At 40.5% G+C, this 18634-nt stretch overlaps 1 protein-coding gene across 27 annotated transcripts in view; it reads right to left on the bottom strand.

Annotated features, from left to right (window-relative positions):
* Positions 1 to 18634, bottom strand: part of NRXN3 (neurexin 3) — a 1019675-nt gene that overhangs the window by 544400 nt on the left and 456641 nt on the right. For 15 of the 27 annotated variants that reach the window (XR_013929432.1, XM_080395263.1, XM_080395256.1 and 12 more), the window contains 3 exons: positions 17981 to 18154; positions 10624 to 10650; positions 1521 to 1640 (listed from right to left, as the gene is read on the bottom strand). Coding sequence is in view for 26 of the 27 variants with exons in the window: in XM_080395263.1 (XP_080251389.1) it covers positions 1521 to 1640; positions 10624 to 10650; positions 17981 to 18154 (321 nt within the window). In the remaining variant the exon portion in view is untranslated. The remainder of the gene's footprint in view (positions 1 to 1520; positions 1641 to 10623; positions 10651 to 17980; positions 18155 to 18634) is intronic. The other 12 variants (XM_080395252.1, XM_080395242.1, XM_080395241.1 and 9 more) reach the window with 1 other exon arrangement.

The following is an 18634-nucleotide window of genomic DNA, read 5'->3' on the forward strand; positions in this document are numbered from 1 at the left end:
TCTCTTCAGAGATTTCCTGGATATGTACTTAAATGCAGCCCAACAGGATTCAAAGTAGCATTTCTTTTACACAACAGGTTTATAATGTGCTATGCTTGGCAAGTCTAAACTGCATGACCGAATAAGTAGTGCAAGAATGGGAAACTGTGTCCAATTGACAACAGCAAACCAAAACAGAAATGTAGAAAATGGGAGCCAAATCTCATGGATCCAATATGCAACGTTCCTTCTGGACCCAAAGGAGTCATTCCAAAACAACCCAAAACCAGATGTGGCATTACAGCCTATAAACCTGTGTCTGTAATACCCTTCTTATACAGCCCCTGTCAAAGTACGAATGCTGATAGGCCTTTCCGATAGATGTTTGGGAGAATTATCCTGGGAGAAAGGGGAAATCAACACAGATAATGCCACATTTTATGAACAACTGGAAAAGCAGAGTTTTTTGGCCTTCAGCAGAAGCAGACTGTCACCACAAGTTAAACAGCTTCTCATATGTGCCATCAATTCAGTGCTGTGGCACCAGTATTGGATGAACCTTGCTGGTACCACTAAAGTCTACTGCAACTACTCTTAATGAAAAGCAGCAGCTTGTGAGATGCAGGTGATCAGAGCAGACTATTAGACTCTTCTCTGGTCTTAAAATTTACGCACACAACAAACCAAATCATTGAAGCCTACTTTTATGCTTACTACAGCACTCAATGTGCTCCTTTGTTCCCTGCCCTAGAGAAACAAGGGAGAAGGGGACTGTCACCTTAAATAACAGAAGTGGGAGAGAGTAGAGCTGATCTGCTCCTCCAGGCAGGAGCAAAGGTCATATCAGGATGAGCAGAGGGAATGTCTGAAAGCTGATTATCTGCTGCCTTAAGGAAGACTTCAGGGTTTTGCTCAATCATTTTATCAGAGATCTTAATAGTAATTGGCCAAGAAGAACATCCAATGTTTTGAGATGAAGCTAATCAATATGCCAAGAAGCACAACACTGTTGCTGTATGCCTAATCAATCACCTGGTTTTAACTGAACATTCTAGAAAAAGGTACCTGATTTTTCATCTTAGCATACAGCTAATAACTCAGCAGAAGACAATCTAGAACACCGCTCAGCAGTTTTACATGCATTCCATGTCTTTGTCACCAAGGTTTGAATGAAAAACTCAATACATAATAAAAAGCACAAAACCTAGACATTTTGTATCTGCATAAATATTACACACAATACATACAAGCCAACTCCATTAACAACCAGACCCATGATGGTAATAAATAATTCAGCTTTTAAAAAGAAGGGAAAAAAAAAAATCAGCATATACCAAATCGTGTATTTTCCTTTTAACAAGTTAAAAACAAACAAACAAACCAACCTGCTATACGTTTCAAAGAAACTTTCCAGCTAACAAAGTTTGGCTTTGACACTTGGAAAGTTGTATTTCAATTGAAAGTAAAACTAATCATGTGTTTTCTATGCTCCCATCCACCAGAACTCGAAATTCACCAATCCAGTGGAAAAGTCTACTTACGATCATTACACTGGCTCCCAGAATACGAAGTCATGGAGCAATCACAAGTGAAGCCTTCCCACTGTTGATTGCAGATGCCCTGATTCGCACAGGAATCTTCCTGGCAGGTAGTGCTCGGTCCTGGAGAAGGGATGACAAGGAAAAGGTGAAACAAAGCTTAGAGAATCATTTTAGTCAGGCCTATAAAAGCTCCAATACATTGTAACCATTATATCAGAATCCTCATGCAGAAGAGAAAAAACACTAACCAAACACATTTCCATTCTTGGACATGCAAGAAACTCGGGTAAGAAGAGCACAAAGACAACTGTACATGACAGAACAACAAACTGTAACACTGAGCAAGGAGTAACAGTGAACAGCAACATATTCCCTCTTAGGCAGACCCAATTTTCATGTTTAAAATATGGTGTGATCCAAGGACAACAAACACTGCCAGGTTGTCGTACTTCCCTGGAAGTTTGATCCCCTTGTAGAAATGAAGGCTAAGAAACGGGCCCATGAACAATACTTCACCCTACCCAAAGAACTCTGATACGTGGATTCAAACTGCAGTTTTGAAACCTCATGTGGCTACAACTTTGCTTTACAGGTTAAGAAAAAACCCAAAACAACCCAAACAAATAAATCCCACAAAACTCTGACCAGTCCCATTACATAGGTTCCTCAGGAAACATGTCAATAAAGTCCTCAGAAGAACATGACATTAGTTCACAACACCTCTCTGTTCTCGAGTGGTTTCCACAGCCTTTGAGGGAAACAGAGAAGAAAGTAGCTACTACTAACACGACAGGCTTTCATAGTTCCGTGATTTGAAGCCAACAGTTGCTATCCTACTCAGATAAACCTTGCAAAGACACAACCCAAACAACATGCCAAAAAACAATTTTAATAGAATAGAACCATAGAATCATTTAGGTTGGGGAAAAGACCTTTGAGATCATCAAGGTGAACCATTAACCCAGCACTGCCAAGTCCATCACTCAACCATGTCCCTCAGTGCCACATCTACATGTTTTTTTTAAACACATTCAAGGACAGTGACTCCATCACCTCCCTGGGCAGCCTGTTCCAATGTTTGACCACCCTTTCAGTCAAGAAATTTTTCCTAATATCCAATCCAAGCCTCCCCTGGTGGAACTTGAGCCCGTTTCTTCTTGTCCTGTTGCTCGTTACTTGGGAGAAGAGACTGACCCCCACCTCACTGCAACCTCCTTTCAGGCAGCTGTAAGAGAGTGAGAAGGTCCTTCCTGAGTCTTCTCCTCTCCAGACTAAAAAAAACCAGTGCCCTCAGCCGTTTCTCGTAAGAGTTATGTCCCAGCCCCTTTCCCAGATTGGCTGCCCATCTCTGGACACACTCTAGCCCCTCAGTGTCCCTCTTGTTGTGAAGGGCCCAAAACTGAACCCAAGGTTTGAGATGCGGCCTCACCCGTGCTGAGCACAGGGGGACAATCACTTCCCTGGCCCTGCTGGCCACACCGTTTCTGATACAAGCCAGGATGCTATTAGCCTTCTTGGCCACAAGTGACCAAAGTGACTTTGAGTGACATCTAGTATGTCATCCACAAGGAGGTTGCTGGATTCTGAAACACCTGAGGGCAGATATGAAGCTGCAAGCCATAGCTTATATGAACATAAGTTTAGAAGTTACTTCCCGGGAAAATATTTTATTTCAGCATTCCAGACAGAAGTATGCTGTTCCTATTGTGCAGTGCTGCAGATTAAATGTACACCTTAGTTGACATACCTCTTATTCTATATCCTGCACTTGCTGGAAAAGAAGAAACAACAAAAGAAACAGAGTAGATAAAAAAGGATCAAAAGACTAGGCTGCCTGAGATCAGTTTGTTAATCACCTCTAGTCCAGGACAACGCCATAAGGATAAAGCAAGAACTGTTCTACCCATCCAAGTATCTTCTGTCACGGTCTTTGTTAGTGACAACAATTCCATGAGGCTCATCCTACTCTTCATCCTTACTGCTTCCTAACATCAGCACCACTATCTCTACTTTATAGATGAAATACGATATACCAAAGCAGAGATAACATTCTCAAAGGCTTTAACCCAAAATGAAACCTCTCAACCCCCATTGGACACCACCCATAGTGGTTTCACTGAATCCCATAGTTATACAGCACCTTTGATACTCGGATTGTGCATCTGGGCACTTGCACATTTACAGGCCTTTGCAGAACCCACATCTAAAGCTCCATGACATGACACAATCCTCTCAATTCAAAGACCAAGCCAGGAATGGCCCCCTATAGCTTTGGGACAGAGTTTCTGCTCTTCCCACTAGATCATCTTTCCCCACTGCAAGAACAGAATGGGTGAATTTCAGTAGCTTTTTAGCTATCTGTGTTCCTTTACATCTCTCCTGCAATGAGAAGGAACATATGACTATCAGTAGGCAGACAGTTTAACTGAACAATAACAAAAACCTCAGTTCTTTCCACGATCACTTATACTGTTAAAAAAACCACAAAACCAAAACCTCTAGGTAGAAGCATAAGTGTACATAACAAAAGAAGACAACAAAACCCCTGAAAGAAAATTCACCTATTGAAAAGAGGCGGCAGCAGCAGCCACAGCAAGAGAACTGTGCGTCACCATACTCAAAGAAAGTTGAGCAGCGTTTTTCAACACTTTTCTCCTGCCCTCCGCCTCTTCTTCCCACCCACCTGACTCATTTACAGCTGTGTGAATCCCAGTGGTCTCACCAGCACAGCATGAAATTAACAGATCACTTCTAGAATTACAACAGTGCTGACAGACTTTACAGCGTGGGCTGGTAGGCACGTGGATGTACATGCTTCCCTCTTGCCTTGACACTTACAAGAGAGATGAATGTAACTATATAGATACATATGCACCAGGCTGGGGTCTGACATTCGCTTCACACTTACTCTGGCCCAGCGAAAGAAGGGATGACGTTTAACAATCTGAAACAGGATATTAATTGTCCTTTTGCCTAAACCGTCTAAGGTATCTGAGAATAAGGACCTGATACCTCTGCTATACCCTCCTATTCCATTATCTAACCTCTAACCCTAAATATGAATGCCAATACTCACAGAGTTATAAACAAGAAAGTTATATATATTTAAAAAATAAAAATGGAAAGCAATCGTGACTCTGCAAACTTGCTACAGCATTGTGAACACCATTACATAGAAGCCAAGAAGAATATCTTCAGTTACCTCTTCCTACCCTCTTCTGAGAAGACTTGAATCAGCAACCGGGCTTGACAACAGGCATCATCTGATGGGGATATCCTTTGCCTAGGTGCCACGAGAGAGGACCAGTACTCGCTACTCAAGGAATAAGACTGTATGGGACCTAGTACCCGTGGCTCGAGGTGCTTGTAATGAGAGAGTCCATAGAGACAAAGGAATTCAATTCTGGACCAGTATCATGGTTTCTGACTTGTATTTTACAGAAACCAATTGTGAAGATGGAAACAGTACTTTCAAAGCAGCCAGAGAAAAAGAGTAAGAAAAAAACCCCAACAATTACAATGAATTTTGAAAGCCTGACAATACCACAAGGAAGCTCAAAGTCTGATCTGCCATCTGTGGATTCAGTTGTGATGGCACAGCATAGATTTTGGGTATTAGGCTTTGCCTCACTCCTTAGTACTGTGGGCCATTTGCATGGTAAAAGGATCTTTGACTCAGAGTTCATCTACTCCTGCTGCTTACAGTCCTTTCCTGATGTCATAATCCTCCATCTGTGGCAACAGAATTTTGTTTAGAGCAACTAACAGGGATGTCACAGGGGATTAGGATTTTGGATTAGGGAGCAAAGCAACAGAAGCACAGGAAGGCTTATGAAACATGAAGATTGTGTTACCACGCACATGCCCTTTAGCGCTAACAAACAAGGAAAGAGAAGACGACAAACAATTTATATATACAGCAGTAGAATTGGTTCTAAATTACCAGTGTCATCAGGCCTCAGGTCTATTTTTAAGCTCATTCCTTTGGCAATGCTTACAGCACTCAAAGTATTTAAAAGCTAAGCTTCAGAACTAGTCTTCACATAATAATCTGAGATACGTCTGATAAACCACACTATACTTTTAATTATTAACATATGCATGCTGACTCCAATTTTCTCCTTAGATTTCCAACCCCTTGACAACACTTGTTATTTCCATTGAGTGCATTTTTGTTTCCGTTTGGCCTTGTTTCTTTTGTCTGTTTGTAGCTGGGCTTGGCACATTGTCTTCTTCATGCCACATGCACAGCAGAAAGGGGAGTGAGTGGGCAGTAGACAGAATAAAGGTGGAGAAGTCCCCAGTACAAAAAAGCATCCCTGCTAGCAGAAGTGTGACTTGCTTTGTCTCCTCCTGTCCACACTAAACCTACCAGCAGAGGCAGCTCCTTAGGAATAGGAGATAGCAAAACAGAATTTTTCAATGATGTCCATTTGATCTTTATTTCTGCATTCTCATTTTTACTGGAACAGCTCGGTATCTGCAGACTTGCAGTATGTGTGGTCTTGATGGGTCTCCCTCCCTTGGAAGGAGTCCAGTATTACACTTTTCTTCCAAGTTACCTAGCTAGATGTATGGTTTGTGTATTAGTTTTACCACTAATTGTTTGAGGAAAACCACCTTAGAAGAGTACGGTAGCCAGATCTCTTATCCATATTCTGCTTGGAAAAATTACTTTGTCTCCCTCTTTCCTGCAATTTCAGCTATATGGTAGGCTTCTCTTTGCCCTGAAACTAAAATATTTGAATTCTACTGCTGTGCATTGCTCAAACTGCCATGTTTCATCCCACAGGTGGGCGCATTTCACTGGCAAAAGCAACCATTCCTGCTGTGTCATTTTAAAGCTCTTTGCAGAGAAAGGAACTTTAGAAATAAAAGACGATATTGTGTTTATCATTCTTCCAAGTTACATGAGGAATCAGTTTCTTTATACAACAGCTGCAGGATTGTAACACAACTGCCTCATGCTTTGATCGTAACTAGCAAACAGCATTAAACCTTCCTGGTCTTGCACATAACACCTTCCTTCACACATTGAAAATTCACTCCTATTTAAAGGAATCTACCATTTGCATTAACTTTATTTTCTCATTAAGATGAAGATCTGCAACAGGCAAGGTTCAACAGCACCACGGGTCTGTTTTCATTCTCCATCTCTCTAAATGTTCCCTTTGTTGTTGGTTTTTTCCTTGTAACTTCAGTGAGGATAGGAAGAGAGAGGGAAGTAACACACAAGATTACCTTTACTGTGTTTGCAGAATAAGGTGCTGCTTTTGTCCCATAGTTCCTAAATTGCAAATGTCATCAAGCATTGAAATGTCTCCACCACTACCAGTCAGACATTATGATGGGCAATTTATACCTATGATAAGTCTACAATCTAATTTTGTCAGCACTCCTGTTTCATAACTAGCTATGGTCTGCTTTTTTAATTCAATGTGCAGGCCCTAGTACAGCTCAGAGAGGCATCAGGTCTTGGAAACCGTATGTACCAGGCAGAATATAAGCCTGTTGCAGGACTCTCTGTTAGTGCAGGTTAAGGAGGAAATGAAGTTAATTCTCTTTTCTAAGTAAAAAGTGAGTAAAATTGAGACTGGATCTTATGGAACCATCACTTCATTGGAGGGTTCACATCTCATATACCGTAACTGTCAAATACCAACAGCAGCATGTTGACACCTACCTTGCACAAACGTAAGATAGTCAAGGTTCAATGCACAGTTCAGAAAGTTAGATCCTGTATTTTGAGTCACAGCTGGTAGAAAGCAGGAATATCACAGAGTAACTAATTTAGCAAACTAGAACCAAAAAAAAACACCAAAAGGGATTTTCAAGGACTGCAAGGCCAGCTCTTCAAGCTCACTCAGTTCCAGACTTCATTAAGACGTCATCATCTCTTTCATCACCTAAATAAGGTTAGACATCTGGCAGGCTCCATATTTAAAGTTTCCCATTGCCAGAAATAACTCAAAAGGCAGTGTTCTGAAGTCCTCTGAAGATACAGCTGTTTATTCCACTGCCTGAACAGAACCTGAACTCTTCATTCACCTGGCGTCAGTTAAGATGATGAGTCCTTCTGTTCCAAATACACAGCTGGTCTAAAAATTTCAGGTACTGGGACTAGTTAAAATAACAAATAGGCAAGTCTCCCACAGAAAGGACATTTACGTCAAGGTGACAGGAGAAGGGAAGCAGCAGCAATGGCAATCCACAGAAGTTGGAGCTACGAGGCGGTGGGGTTTTTTCCCCTCCGTGAAACCTGGCACACACCTAACCTCCCCCTCTTATCACCCTGCCACTCTCCATCTTTAAGCAACCTAAAAAGTCTTGAGCAAAATGCTCATACACATGCTGGTGAGGGAAGGAGAAAAATAAAAAACAAACAAAAACCCCAAAACAACCCCAAACCAAAACAAACCCCAGCCATACAACAAAAAAATCAACTGCATAAAAGGGAGTATGCCTGAACCAGAGATGCTACAAGAGACAGGAAGATGCAAGTGAAGTAGAAGTAAACAGTAGTCAGACATTCAGACACAGAAACTAAAAGCAGAAAGGAAAAAATGAAAGGGCTGTAGGTGAACAAGAAAAATACAGTGAGTTAGAAAAACACCCTTCCCCACTGCAAATCACAGCGGTACAAAAGTGCCAGGCCTCGTGGCCTATTCTAAAATAGCCAAACCTATTTAGCAGAGGTTGGTTTCCTGAAAAGCCAATAATACACATTACACACACAAGACAAACATTTCCCCTTAGGCTTCAATGTGATCAGGTGTCTCTCCATCTGAAGGAGAAATATTCCTATCGGGTTAAGACCTCTGTAACAATATGAGCTTGAGCTGGAATAATCTTCACAGCTGTGACAAGCCTTTAGGTTTTGAAGACTCTGGAAAAATGAAAACAACAAACAAATCTATTTGTTCTGGGACCTCTTCATACTGCATCTACTTCAATGGACATCAAAAAATCGAGCAGGAACTCTCAGGCATGTATTCTGAATTCTGATGGGCACACAAGTGACTACAGAAAACAGCAACAGCTGCAGCCAGAGAGACACGATACTTGCTGATGTCTAATGCAAATCTCAAATTCCTTGCCACAGTCTGACTGAATGGCACAGAACACCTTAATCCTAAAGCTATTTACATCCCAGTGTACTTCCAGCATGCTTTTTTTTAATTCACGTTAGTCTCAGCCCATGTATCCTTCCTATTCTTTCAAATCTCATCCTCTACCACTTTCATTTACATAAACTCTCAGAAATCGCCTAGGGGCAGCACCCAATACTTTTTAAATCCTTAACCTCTGTAAGACAAAATACTTCAACTTTTTACAGCTGGAAATAGGCCAGAGATGCCAACAAAATATGGTTGCAGTCAGATGCTCCACATGTATGGAGCACAATACATCACACTAACTTCTGCTTATCTCTAGGCTGTCAAATCTTTCAGCTTCAATGCTTCATGTGTATCCAATGGCTAAAATTATCTGAGGCTGTCAGTATCTTTATCCATTGGATAAGAGGGTGCTTCCTAATACATTTCTGTTCATTAACAACTGCTACAGAGATAAAGTGTTTACCCATTAAAATTTCCTTGGTCCCTCCAAATATATTTTTTTCATTTTCCACTGAGCTGTAAAATACCAAACCTTACATAAAAATGCGGATGCTACTCTGACGTGAAGGTAGTTCCTGCCTGCCTACACCTGGACTATGGAACATGAATATTTTATTTTGAAAACTGCATCTATTAATTTAGATCAAGTCAGCAATGTAACCAGGTCTTCACAGTAAACAGTGAATAGAAAAGGAGTTTATGAAGGACATTATTAAAGTCACAAAAACTTAATTCCAGTGACATGTAAAATGTTGGAAAGTCTGAGCATTTTCTTAAACTTCCACATCATTCAGGAACAAATTTGTACTTTATATTGCAGTCTCTCTAGATGAGTTGGGAAGTACAATGTCACTATCATGTTTAAAGGGATAGACTTTTAACATCATGCAAAAAATCCCTCTAGTATCAAAAGCTTGCTAATTTCTAATAAGCAGGTTTCCTCACTTATATCCAGGGGAAATAGGGTATTTGTATGTAATTGCACCATTAATCCTTCCTTTATTATATGTCTCCTAAGAGTTAGCCTTCATCAAACTGGTTTTCTATCAGGATTCTTCACCCTATCATCTTTCTGCAGTTCAAGTGGCATGCTCTCGATTACTGTCTGGCCTCTCCTCTTTGACCTGTCTTCTTTGGCTTCTCCCAGTTTCCCCCTCCTTTTCTACTGAAGCTATTCTCAGCCCCTTTAATGGCTTTCACTTGAGTATCTTTAGTATTTCAACACCATCCACATAGTCCTCAATCTTTTTGCAGCCTCAAACACCATTGATTATTCCCTTTTTACTTAGCAGGCAATAGTAATAAAAGACACCAGTAAGAATTTCACGTGCAGATTAACATAATGAAAGAGCCCTACCTGTTCTTTAGAAAATCAGACTATTCAGTAAAAGGTTCTAAAAATTACCTATGAGAGGTACCAAAATCAGCAAGTACAGAAGAATGACCACTTATATGTTTGATCAACTATGGCTTGTAAACTGCTATATAACTAATAATGGAATTTATAGTTAATAGATTTTTATTATTTTTTTTAACTGAAATTCCAGGAAGTTACATCTGTGATGGTTTGGCTTTTTTTTTTCAAAATCTAAGTTAAAAAAATAGCTTTTATCTCCTGGTCTCACTCCTTAAGATCAGTAGTGAAGAATCCAAGTCAGCTTTTTGTTTTGTAAAGGTTTGAGGGCCTTCTGTGTTTCCATACATAGCAGCTACTTGGCTGAACAATAATTATCCATTTCAGGAAATCAACCTGTGCTCTTATGGATATTCAGAGATTGATACAGTCAAACCCCCCAGATCAACAAAAACACCTCTGTCGTTTGCCATGCCCTTCTTCAACCCAGGTATCACCTCCAAAGGGGCTGGGGTTTGTCATTCTGTTTCTGTCTCAGAGGTGTGACTGCATCAAGTAAAAGGCACCAAATGTAACATATAAAAGCATCTTTTCATTCAAACCAGTAATGGGGAAGAAGAACCTTCTCTACCTTGCAGGTCAGCTTTGGTCAACTCAACTTTGTTAGCAAAAAATAAAAAACAAAACAAAAAAAGAATAATTAAAAATAAAAAAGCAAAACCAATAAACAACAGGTTAGTATAAAGGCAGATAAACCAGGGTCACATCACTATAAATAAATAAAAGCAATTGGTATAACCATGACAGGCAACATGCATAATCAACACACACAGGAATGACAACGTAAGCAACCAGGACACAGATGGACGTGGCTACCTTAACCTGGCCAAGCAACAGATAACACAACCACGTACACCGGAGAGGAAATGCATGTCATTCATACACACGCATGAGGTCACAGAATTTACAGATAATAGAAAGACCAGAAAAGAAACGTCACATTCTTAACACTCATCTCTCAGTATTTACCAATAATTTTGTCTTGTTTGAGAAACACTTAGAATCCATTTAAATAAAAAAATCTATTTGACTTTCAGTGCATTAGCCAGGAATGGTTTTCTTTTGTTTCTACATCCAAGCTGTGGATCTGAACTTAAATCTTCTGTGTCTCATAAAAGCACAGATTGCCCCGGCTTTTTGTCCAAAGCGGGTTTACTGCCAAAAAGCCATAAGGGGCTGATAATTCTAGAAGATAAGAACCTCTGTTTATCCCAAGAACAGAACTTGACACTGGATGTAAAGTGACAGTAAAACTTTGCCCCCTCACAAGCTGCTGCCTGCTCATGGATTTCAACACATCCTTAAGAAAACTTGCATCAACAGGCAAAGAGACAATTCTGTCTTTAGACAAACATAATCTTTGTCAATCTCATCAGGCCAATCAACAAATGACAATAGTACAAGCTCACTCTTTCACCTAGGTGGAAATGATCTCCTTATTGATGGTCAAATCATAGACCACATGGCAAAAAAGAATCTTAAGTCTACCAAGTCTGACTGACTGAAGACCCAAGAACACTTTCTGAAAATTGGAGAGCATAAAAAAAAGCAAACCAAAACAATCCCAGTGATGGTTTTTAGACACAGGATTTTTTTTATTATTTTTTTAATGGAGTCCTTCCAAGGAAGCCACATAGATTTTTGCAGCATTATACCTTGATTCTAAGTTTTCTCTTTCAGCATGAATAAAAGCAGAGGACAAAGATGGGAGTACAGGCAGCAGCTCCTGAATCCTTTGCCACTGAAGGTTACATGTTTCTAATATATAGCACAATGGGAACACCAAAACACCAAATCACTGACCTCATTGTTCAAAAGATGGGTATTTAAGAAATGCATACTCACCTTTATAACCTTCTGTTCTTAAAAAGTTCTAATATCACGGCTGATATTGAAAAGACATTGGCAGCTCTCCCTTTCTCCCATCCTCTCCTTTCACGTTTACAACCCAAAAAATGAGCACCAACACATACAGCTGCTGTTTCCTGTGGTTCCTATGCAGTTTAACATTTTGAATCTTTGCTGTTGTTTTATAGCTCACGAATGACTCAAGATGGCAATTATATTCCCTTTTGAGCTAATCAGATTTTAATTCCCACTTCTGGAACTGCTCTAGCACATAGAGCCATAAAATTCCAAGAGTTCTTCAAACAAAACGCAAAAGAAAGGAGGGGAGGGGTGGAAACAGAAGGAGGATGCGTTCCTCTATGCATCTTCTTTGACACATATTCTAATAAAGTAATTTCTGTGTAACAAACAAGCACTTTTCCTAACTACCCTGCTCCTCATCATCTTTGTAGCTGAGCTGGAACAAAGTTTATATTTGTTCCATAATTCCAGTAGCACTGTGACAACAGAATACAAAAGCATAAAGAACAATAGAGCTGTCAAACCATCATGGAGTAAACTAACGCTCCTCTCCTCAATGGACAGCCTTTGATTCCACAGAGAAAGTGCAGTATCACCAGATTTGAAGTTTCACTACTGAGCAGATGAAGGGTGAAATCCTTTCTGACATTATCCTGCTGTGAGATTTTAAGCATGAGATAAGGTTTTCTTTTTTCCACATACTGCTTAGTATCTAAAATGCACTTCTGATTATCCAACGTTTACGTGTCATTCATGCTTTTCATGCACCAGTGAATTCCAAAGGTTAACTATACTATTTCATGGCAAGTAGCACAAGATTATGATTTTACTGCAGGATCTGAAAGAAGATTAAATTAGGACAAAAAAAAAAAAAAAATAAAAAGCTCTAAAGCATCTGGAATACTGTCAGCCAGTTTAATAATCATCACTCTTTTGAGAGAAGCTGTTGTCAGTGGAACAGGTGAGGAAAGGTGAAGAGGACAGGAAGAGACCACATCTCTAAAGCACATGGAAAACTGCCTTGTGGATGAAATACAATGTTCTTTAACCATTGCTGTTTAGGTTTGTTCAGCTGGGGGCAGGATGGGGTGAACATGAGTATTCAGAATGTGCAGCTGAATTTCAGATAGCTCTAGTGCTCACAGTAAGCAACATAAGCATGTCCAAACAAAGGAAAGGAAAACACAGGAGAACATAAGGCAAATTAATAAAGAGATGAAAAAAAACCACTCCAAATGCAGGAAATACTACTGATTAATATTTACAACAATATCTTTAAACTCTACGTAAGGTTGGACATCTGCTTAAATTCTTCCAGGACCAGTGAGGAGAAAGCAGTGAGTCACTCAGTCTTCACTTTTGTGGATAAACTGATTCATTCAACTAGTAGTAAGACCAGGAACAAAGTGCCCAGCAAAAAGAATTCATTTCAGAAGTCTAGAATCAAGGAGGAGGTGATCCAAAGTTTAAACCAGTTTATTTTCAAGAAGGGAAAGGTCACCTGGAACAACTTCTTCCACCCTCCAACTCTTGCCTACACGCCACAGCGCAGACATATTTTCTCTCAAGCTGTGTATGTCTGACATAGAAATGGAAATATTACTCAAAGTTAGGAGCTGTATAAAAATTTCCAACTAAAGCCCATAGGCTGTTAAATGGAAACTGGAGAGAATCAGGTCGTGACAGAAGGCTTTTCCTCAGTTTCTAATGCTTTGCTCATCTCTAGGGGCCTCCACCCACTACTTCAAAGTGCTCTGCAAGACATGGTTGAATTTCATACTCTCATCACAAATAGATGAATTCCATACATCTGTTTTATGGGTGGGGAGAGCTAGGCCCAAAGTAGGTAGCAGGCTTGCCTGGAAGCTTCCAGCAGAAGTGGCCCCCCAACGTGAAGACCTTTCTGAGAACTGAGTTTGCCTCCTCAGAGTGGTCGGTAACCTGACCCAAAACTGGCACAAGGACCATTTAAGTCTTAACCACTTCCCTATATTTTGTACCTTTTCTCTCGGGCCCTCTCACCAACCCCTTTTTTTGATGGTGGTAGGGGAAAGGGCCCTCTTACGTAAAAAGTGGCGATGAAAGCTGCTGATAACACAAGAGATAAAGATACCGCATGGAAAATCAATAAATATATTGCTATAATGCTATTATCTTGAAACTTCATTCTTCTCACAGTTGTGTGTAGCACATCAACCCAGAACAGATTTTACACACCAGCCAGTAAGAAGGTTTCTGGCTTTGACAAATACCTTCCAGGGAAACACAAGCTGCCACTACAGATCTGACCAGACCTTCAAGATCAACGAAGAGCTACCTATTGTTCCCAGAAAAATCAGAAATGCAGCAATTGCAAAAAAAAGGCAATAAAAATAAACCAGACCACCACACACAAAAAGGAAAGGGAGGTGTGGTGTGGGGCTTTAACTCCATGGGCTCTTTTGACATTTCAGACACCCTTGGGCTCTCTTCTTCCAAATAATCACCCACAAAATTCTTTACCAAAAGTAATAGTCCTACAGGACACATCAAAACAGGTGTCACTGTGGCAGCTATCATCATGCCTGGCACACCAGGGACTGAGCTGCATACTTCAAAAGATGAAACCTTAAGGTTGTACAGCAGACAAGAAAGCTGTGTAATGCAAAAGGAAGCTGACACTTCAGCTAACAAATGGGATAAAGAGGTTTGCTTAGTCGTGCTACCTTACACAAATCCCAACATAGATAATTTAAAGAAATTACAGGAATAAAACTGATAAAGTAATCCTTGTCCTAGGTCTTCAGCTGCCTTTTATTTTTTTCAGTACTACTACATACTATTAAACACCAGCCACTTGCAGTCTCAAGGATGCCTGCATTTCAGTTAATGACCCCTATATATGGCCTAAGAATGCTTAGGGATTCTCCAGGTCCTAATGGAAAAGCTCTCACTTAAATATTATTTCTATTGAAAGGATTTCTGCTCCTGCTCAAATAGGAGTGGTGCCTCACCCATCACTGGAACACAGTTAATTGTGTAATAATTGGTAATCAGTAGGTTTGTGCTTTGAGATACAGCAGGGCTGAATTACGCTTAAGCACATGAAGGACAATGTGGCCAAGGAAACTCACTGGCTTGCTGCAACTGAGTAAAAGAAAGAGGCATGAAAACCAGGACAATAAAGAATATTGTGTTCCTATTAAAACTTGAGCATTTTAATTGGTGGTATGGAATAGGGTACTGAAATACACAAATAAAGATAACAAATGCAAACAAGATGCCACAATGTCACCCATTTGTAGTGGTACTGGTCTGTCTTATGTGGGAGAGTGCTGTCTGCTGACCTACATCTCAAATTCTACTATTCTCCAGGCTTCCTTCCTCCACACATCCTTTGATTCTGTCCTGAGATCAAACTGACAGTTTCAGAGAAAACAGCTGCCACCTTGTAATCTCCTCTGCTTCTGAAAGCAAAGCCGCAACAAGAGACAAGCGTTAGCAGAAATCTCTTTCACACCACATGAGAAGGCAACATGCACGTGTGGGCATGGAATGGCGTTTCTTTAAGCATGCATGTTCTCCTTGTGTATGTGGTCCCACTGCCCTTCATGATGAAACAAGGACATATCCTGCAAATCAACACACAGCACAACTATTCACCCCAAAAGCCTGCAATTGTTTGTTACAAACATTTAAATACCATGAGACAGCAAGAACTGGTTGGGACTTTAGCCTTTAAAAACGTTGTTTAGACTGCACCCAAGATCACTTCAGATGAAAACAAAAAGGATCAAACACACTCAAGAGTTTTTCTTTCCTTAGATAAAGGGGGGGGGGGGGGGGGGAAGGTATGACTCTTCAGGGGCAGCTATAAGAGCAGGCACCAGCAGGCAACAGTCAAGATGTGAGATGAAGCCTTGAGGATTGCTGTGGTTCAAAAAACAAATAAAACTGCTTTCTGGTGACCTAATTCTTAGTTTTTTTACTAATTCTAAAATATGTTGGCAAAGAGAACTCTTCAGCAGTTCCCTTGGTACTGAGCAGGGACTTGTCATGAAGATCGTATGGGCACTGCTTTGCAAGATCAAGTTCTTCCAAAGGCAGAATGAAGGCTCTCATTGACCTTCCCACCTGTTTTTTTAGGTCTGTCTCCAACTTTGAATCTTGTTTGAAGGGCTTCAGAAGAGAAGGGGAGCTCACATTCCTGACATTTCTAAGAGTGAACCAATCTCAGGCAGCAACCGTGCTGGTACCAGGGTGGCACACAGACAAAACAAGTGCCACATCAGGTGTTTGGGGAGTGGCACTGACTTTACACAACCCTCAGTATTAGGACACTAAATCAAAGAGCTACACTGAGTACAAGAGAAGGAAATGCCATAGCTCTAATAAAGGTGCATATGGGGCAAAGTTTTCTGAGAAAGCATCATGACTCTGTTCCTGAGCCACAAAGAACGACAAGTTAGTCTGAGAGGTCCTCTGTAGGACAAAAGCTAGTAGAGATAACATGCAGGCTATATAGCCAACAGATTAAGCTAATTTCAAATAGAAGAATTACCAGAAATCACCAATATTAAAGAATAGCTTTCAGTGCACCAAGGATAATCAGAAAAGACATTTTCAAAAAACTCCAAATGCATTTTTTTTCTTCAACCTTGTACACAGCAACACAGAAAAGCTGCACTTCTTTTGGCATTTTGGCTCTGCCACAGATGGACAAAGCCACAGATTGTGCTGCGCTATGCTTATTTCCACAAGGAACAACACTGTTCACAGGAACTGTTAAATACGGCAGAGAGACAGGAAAAAGAACAGCTTACAGCTGTGTGGCACTTACCAACGCTGTGAAATTGGAGTAGACATTGAGTGAGCTCCTGTGACCGGACACAAAAGTCTCACGAACCAGAGGATTATTGTGGAAGTGTGGAAGGAGGGCTGAGGCACAGGAGCTCCCAGCCAACCAGAACACCGGGAGACAAGGAAGGGATCAGATTTAATTGGACTGCCAATTTGTTTTTTCATGAATACTCAAAGAGAGCACTAAGATGATACTTTCAATCCTAAGAAGGGACAGTTTCAATATGTGGCAAGTCTTCAGCATGATATAACCTGCAGTCTTGGCATAATAAGGAAACATGGTCAATGAGTAATTTCACTTTGCAAAGGCCCATCTTGAAGGATCAGTTCAGGACATACATCTTAGCACACCTGCATACCAGACAACTGTACTGATAAAACCATCTTCCTCTAGTGACTGGTAGCCAACACAGCAGACTGGTATTCAGTGGTGCTAGACATAATGGTGATTTTCATTTAACTCAGCAAGCAAAAGCTTGGGTTTTTTTGGTTGTAAGTATTCCAAGTGTTTTGGGAATTGATGCTATATTGATGCTACTGAGTCAGTGCTGTCGATGTAAATATTCTTTTAATTAATGGGAGCTTCAAGGAATCACTACTATTTACATGCTTCAAAAAGACACTCATTACATTTGTTTCTAAACTGGCTGGAAAAGCGAAACTACAGAAGAGCAAGTTTTTCCCAATAGCAGAGACAACACCCCCAGTGCTCTCACTGCAGGCCCACCTCCCTAAAAAGGAACTCCTTCCTTGGTCCAATCTTTATCCCTCGGTTCCTTCTACTTTCCATTTCCCCTGCCTCTCCTTAGTCTTTAAAATGCTTACTTCTCTGGATCCCAAATAAGGGCACTTTGAAGCAAAAGTGAATTGAAGATTCAAAACCTCTTTCAAAATATTTCAAGAGTACTGTAATGTTAATAAACCACTCTGAGAAAAGTACTAGTAAGTAGTAGTCCATCCCAGTGCCATCTTTCTTTTCCACTACCAGAAGTACCACCTCACAGGGATGGAGTATGCAAGAGAACAGCTGCTAAGCTGCTCTGAGAAGCTAGCTACCCCTTAAGCTGCAGAGTTTGGAAGGTACAAGTGAGGCAAAGGATGTCGTGATGAAAGCAAACTAATGAAATGGACAGTAAAGTGGACAAGTAGATGCACAGGGAGCAGCAATGAAGTAAAGAGGGGAGTTCTTGAGAGGGGAACTTCTCTGAAGCCAATTATACCTTCGCATCCACGCTCAATCTGCCCACTGCGGTGCAGAGCATCATTGATCAGATCAGGCAGACGCCCATTCAAGTCCACAGATGCTAGACAGCCCTGAAATCCATCACGTGATGCTACTAGCTTCGGGAGGTTGCTATACATGCCTTGAGCTAGGCCAGCAATGTAGAGATCACCTAGAGGAGAAAGGGGTAAGCATACAAGAAGGAGGAAATTACATATCTTCTAGAATGGCTACCCCCCACACCCAGCATGAAAAAAAGCAAGCTGAACAGATGCTCAGAAAAAGTTAAAAGCAAAGCAAGATATTGTGCAAGTCATCATTTCTTCCTCCTTTACCACAAAACCCCAAAATTCCCAAGCCACAACCAAAAGCAAACAACAAACTAAAACCCACACTCACACAAACAAAAACCACCATCAAAAAAAAAAAAAAAAACAAACCCAAAAACCTGATTGTAATTGCATCCTAATTAGGAAAAACTGCACTATGACAATCAACTTTTGAAAAAGCAAAATATGACAAACTATTCTGGTACTGGAAGTTGCCAAACAGAGAAAGAGAAAAATGAAATTGAAAGCCAAAATCAGTAAATTCCAGATTTACTGTTCTGTAATGCATGGTTCCTGCAAGCTTTCTCTTGTTTACTGGTTAA

Source organism: Falco punctatus (genome assembly GCF_963210335.1).
Source record: "Falco punctatus genome assembly, chromosome: 7".
In the NCBI taxonomy this organism is placed as follows: Eukaryota; Metazoa; Chordata; class Aves; order Falconiformes; family Falconidae; genus Falco; species Falco punctatus.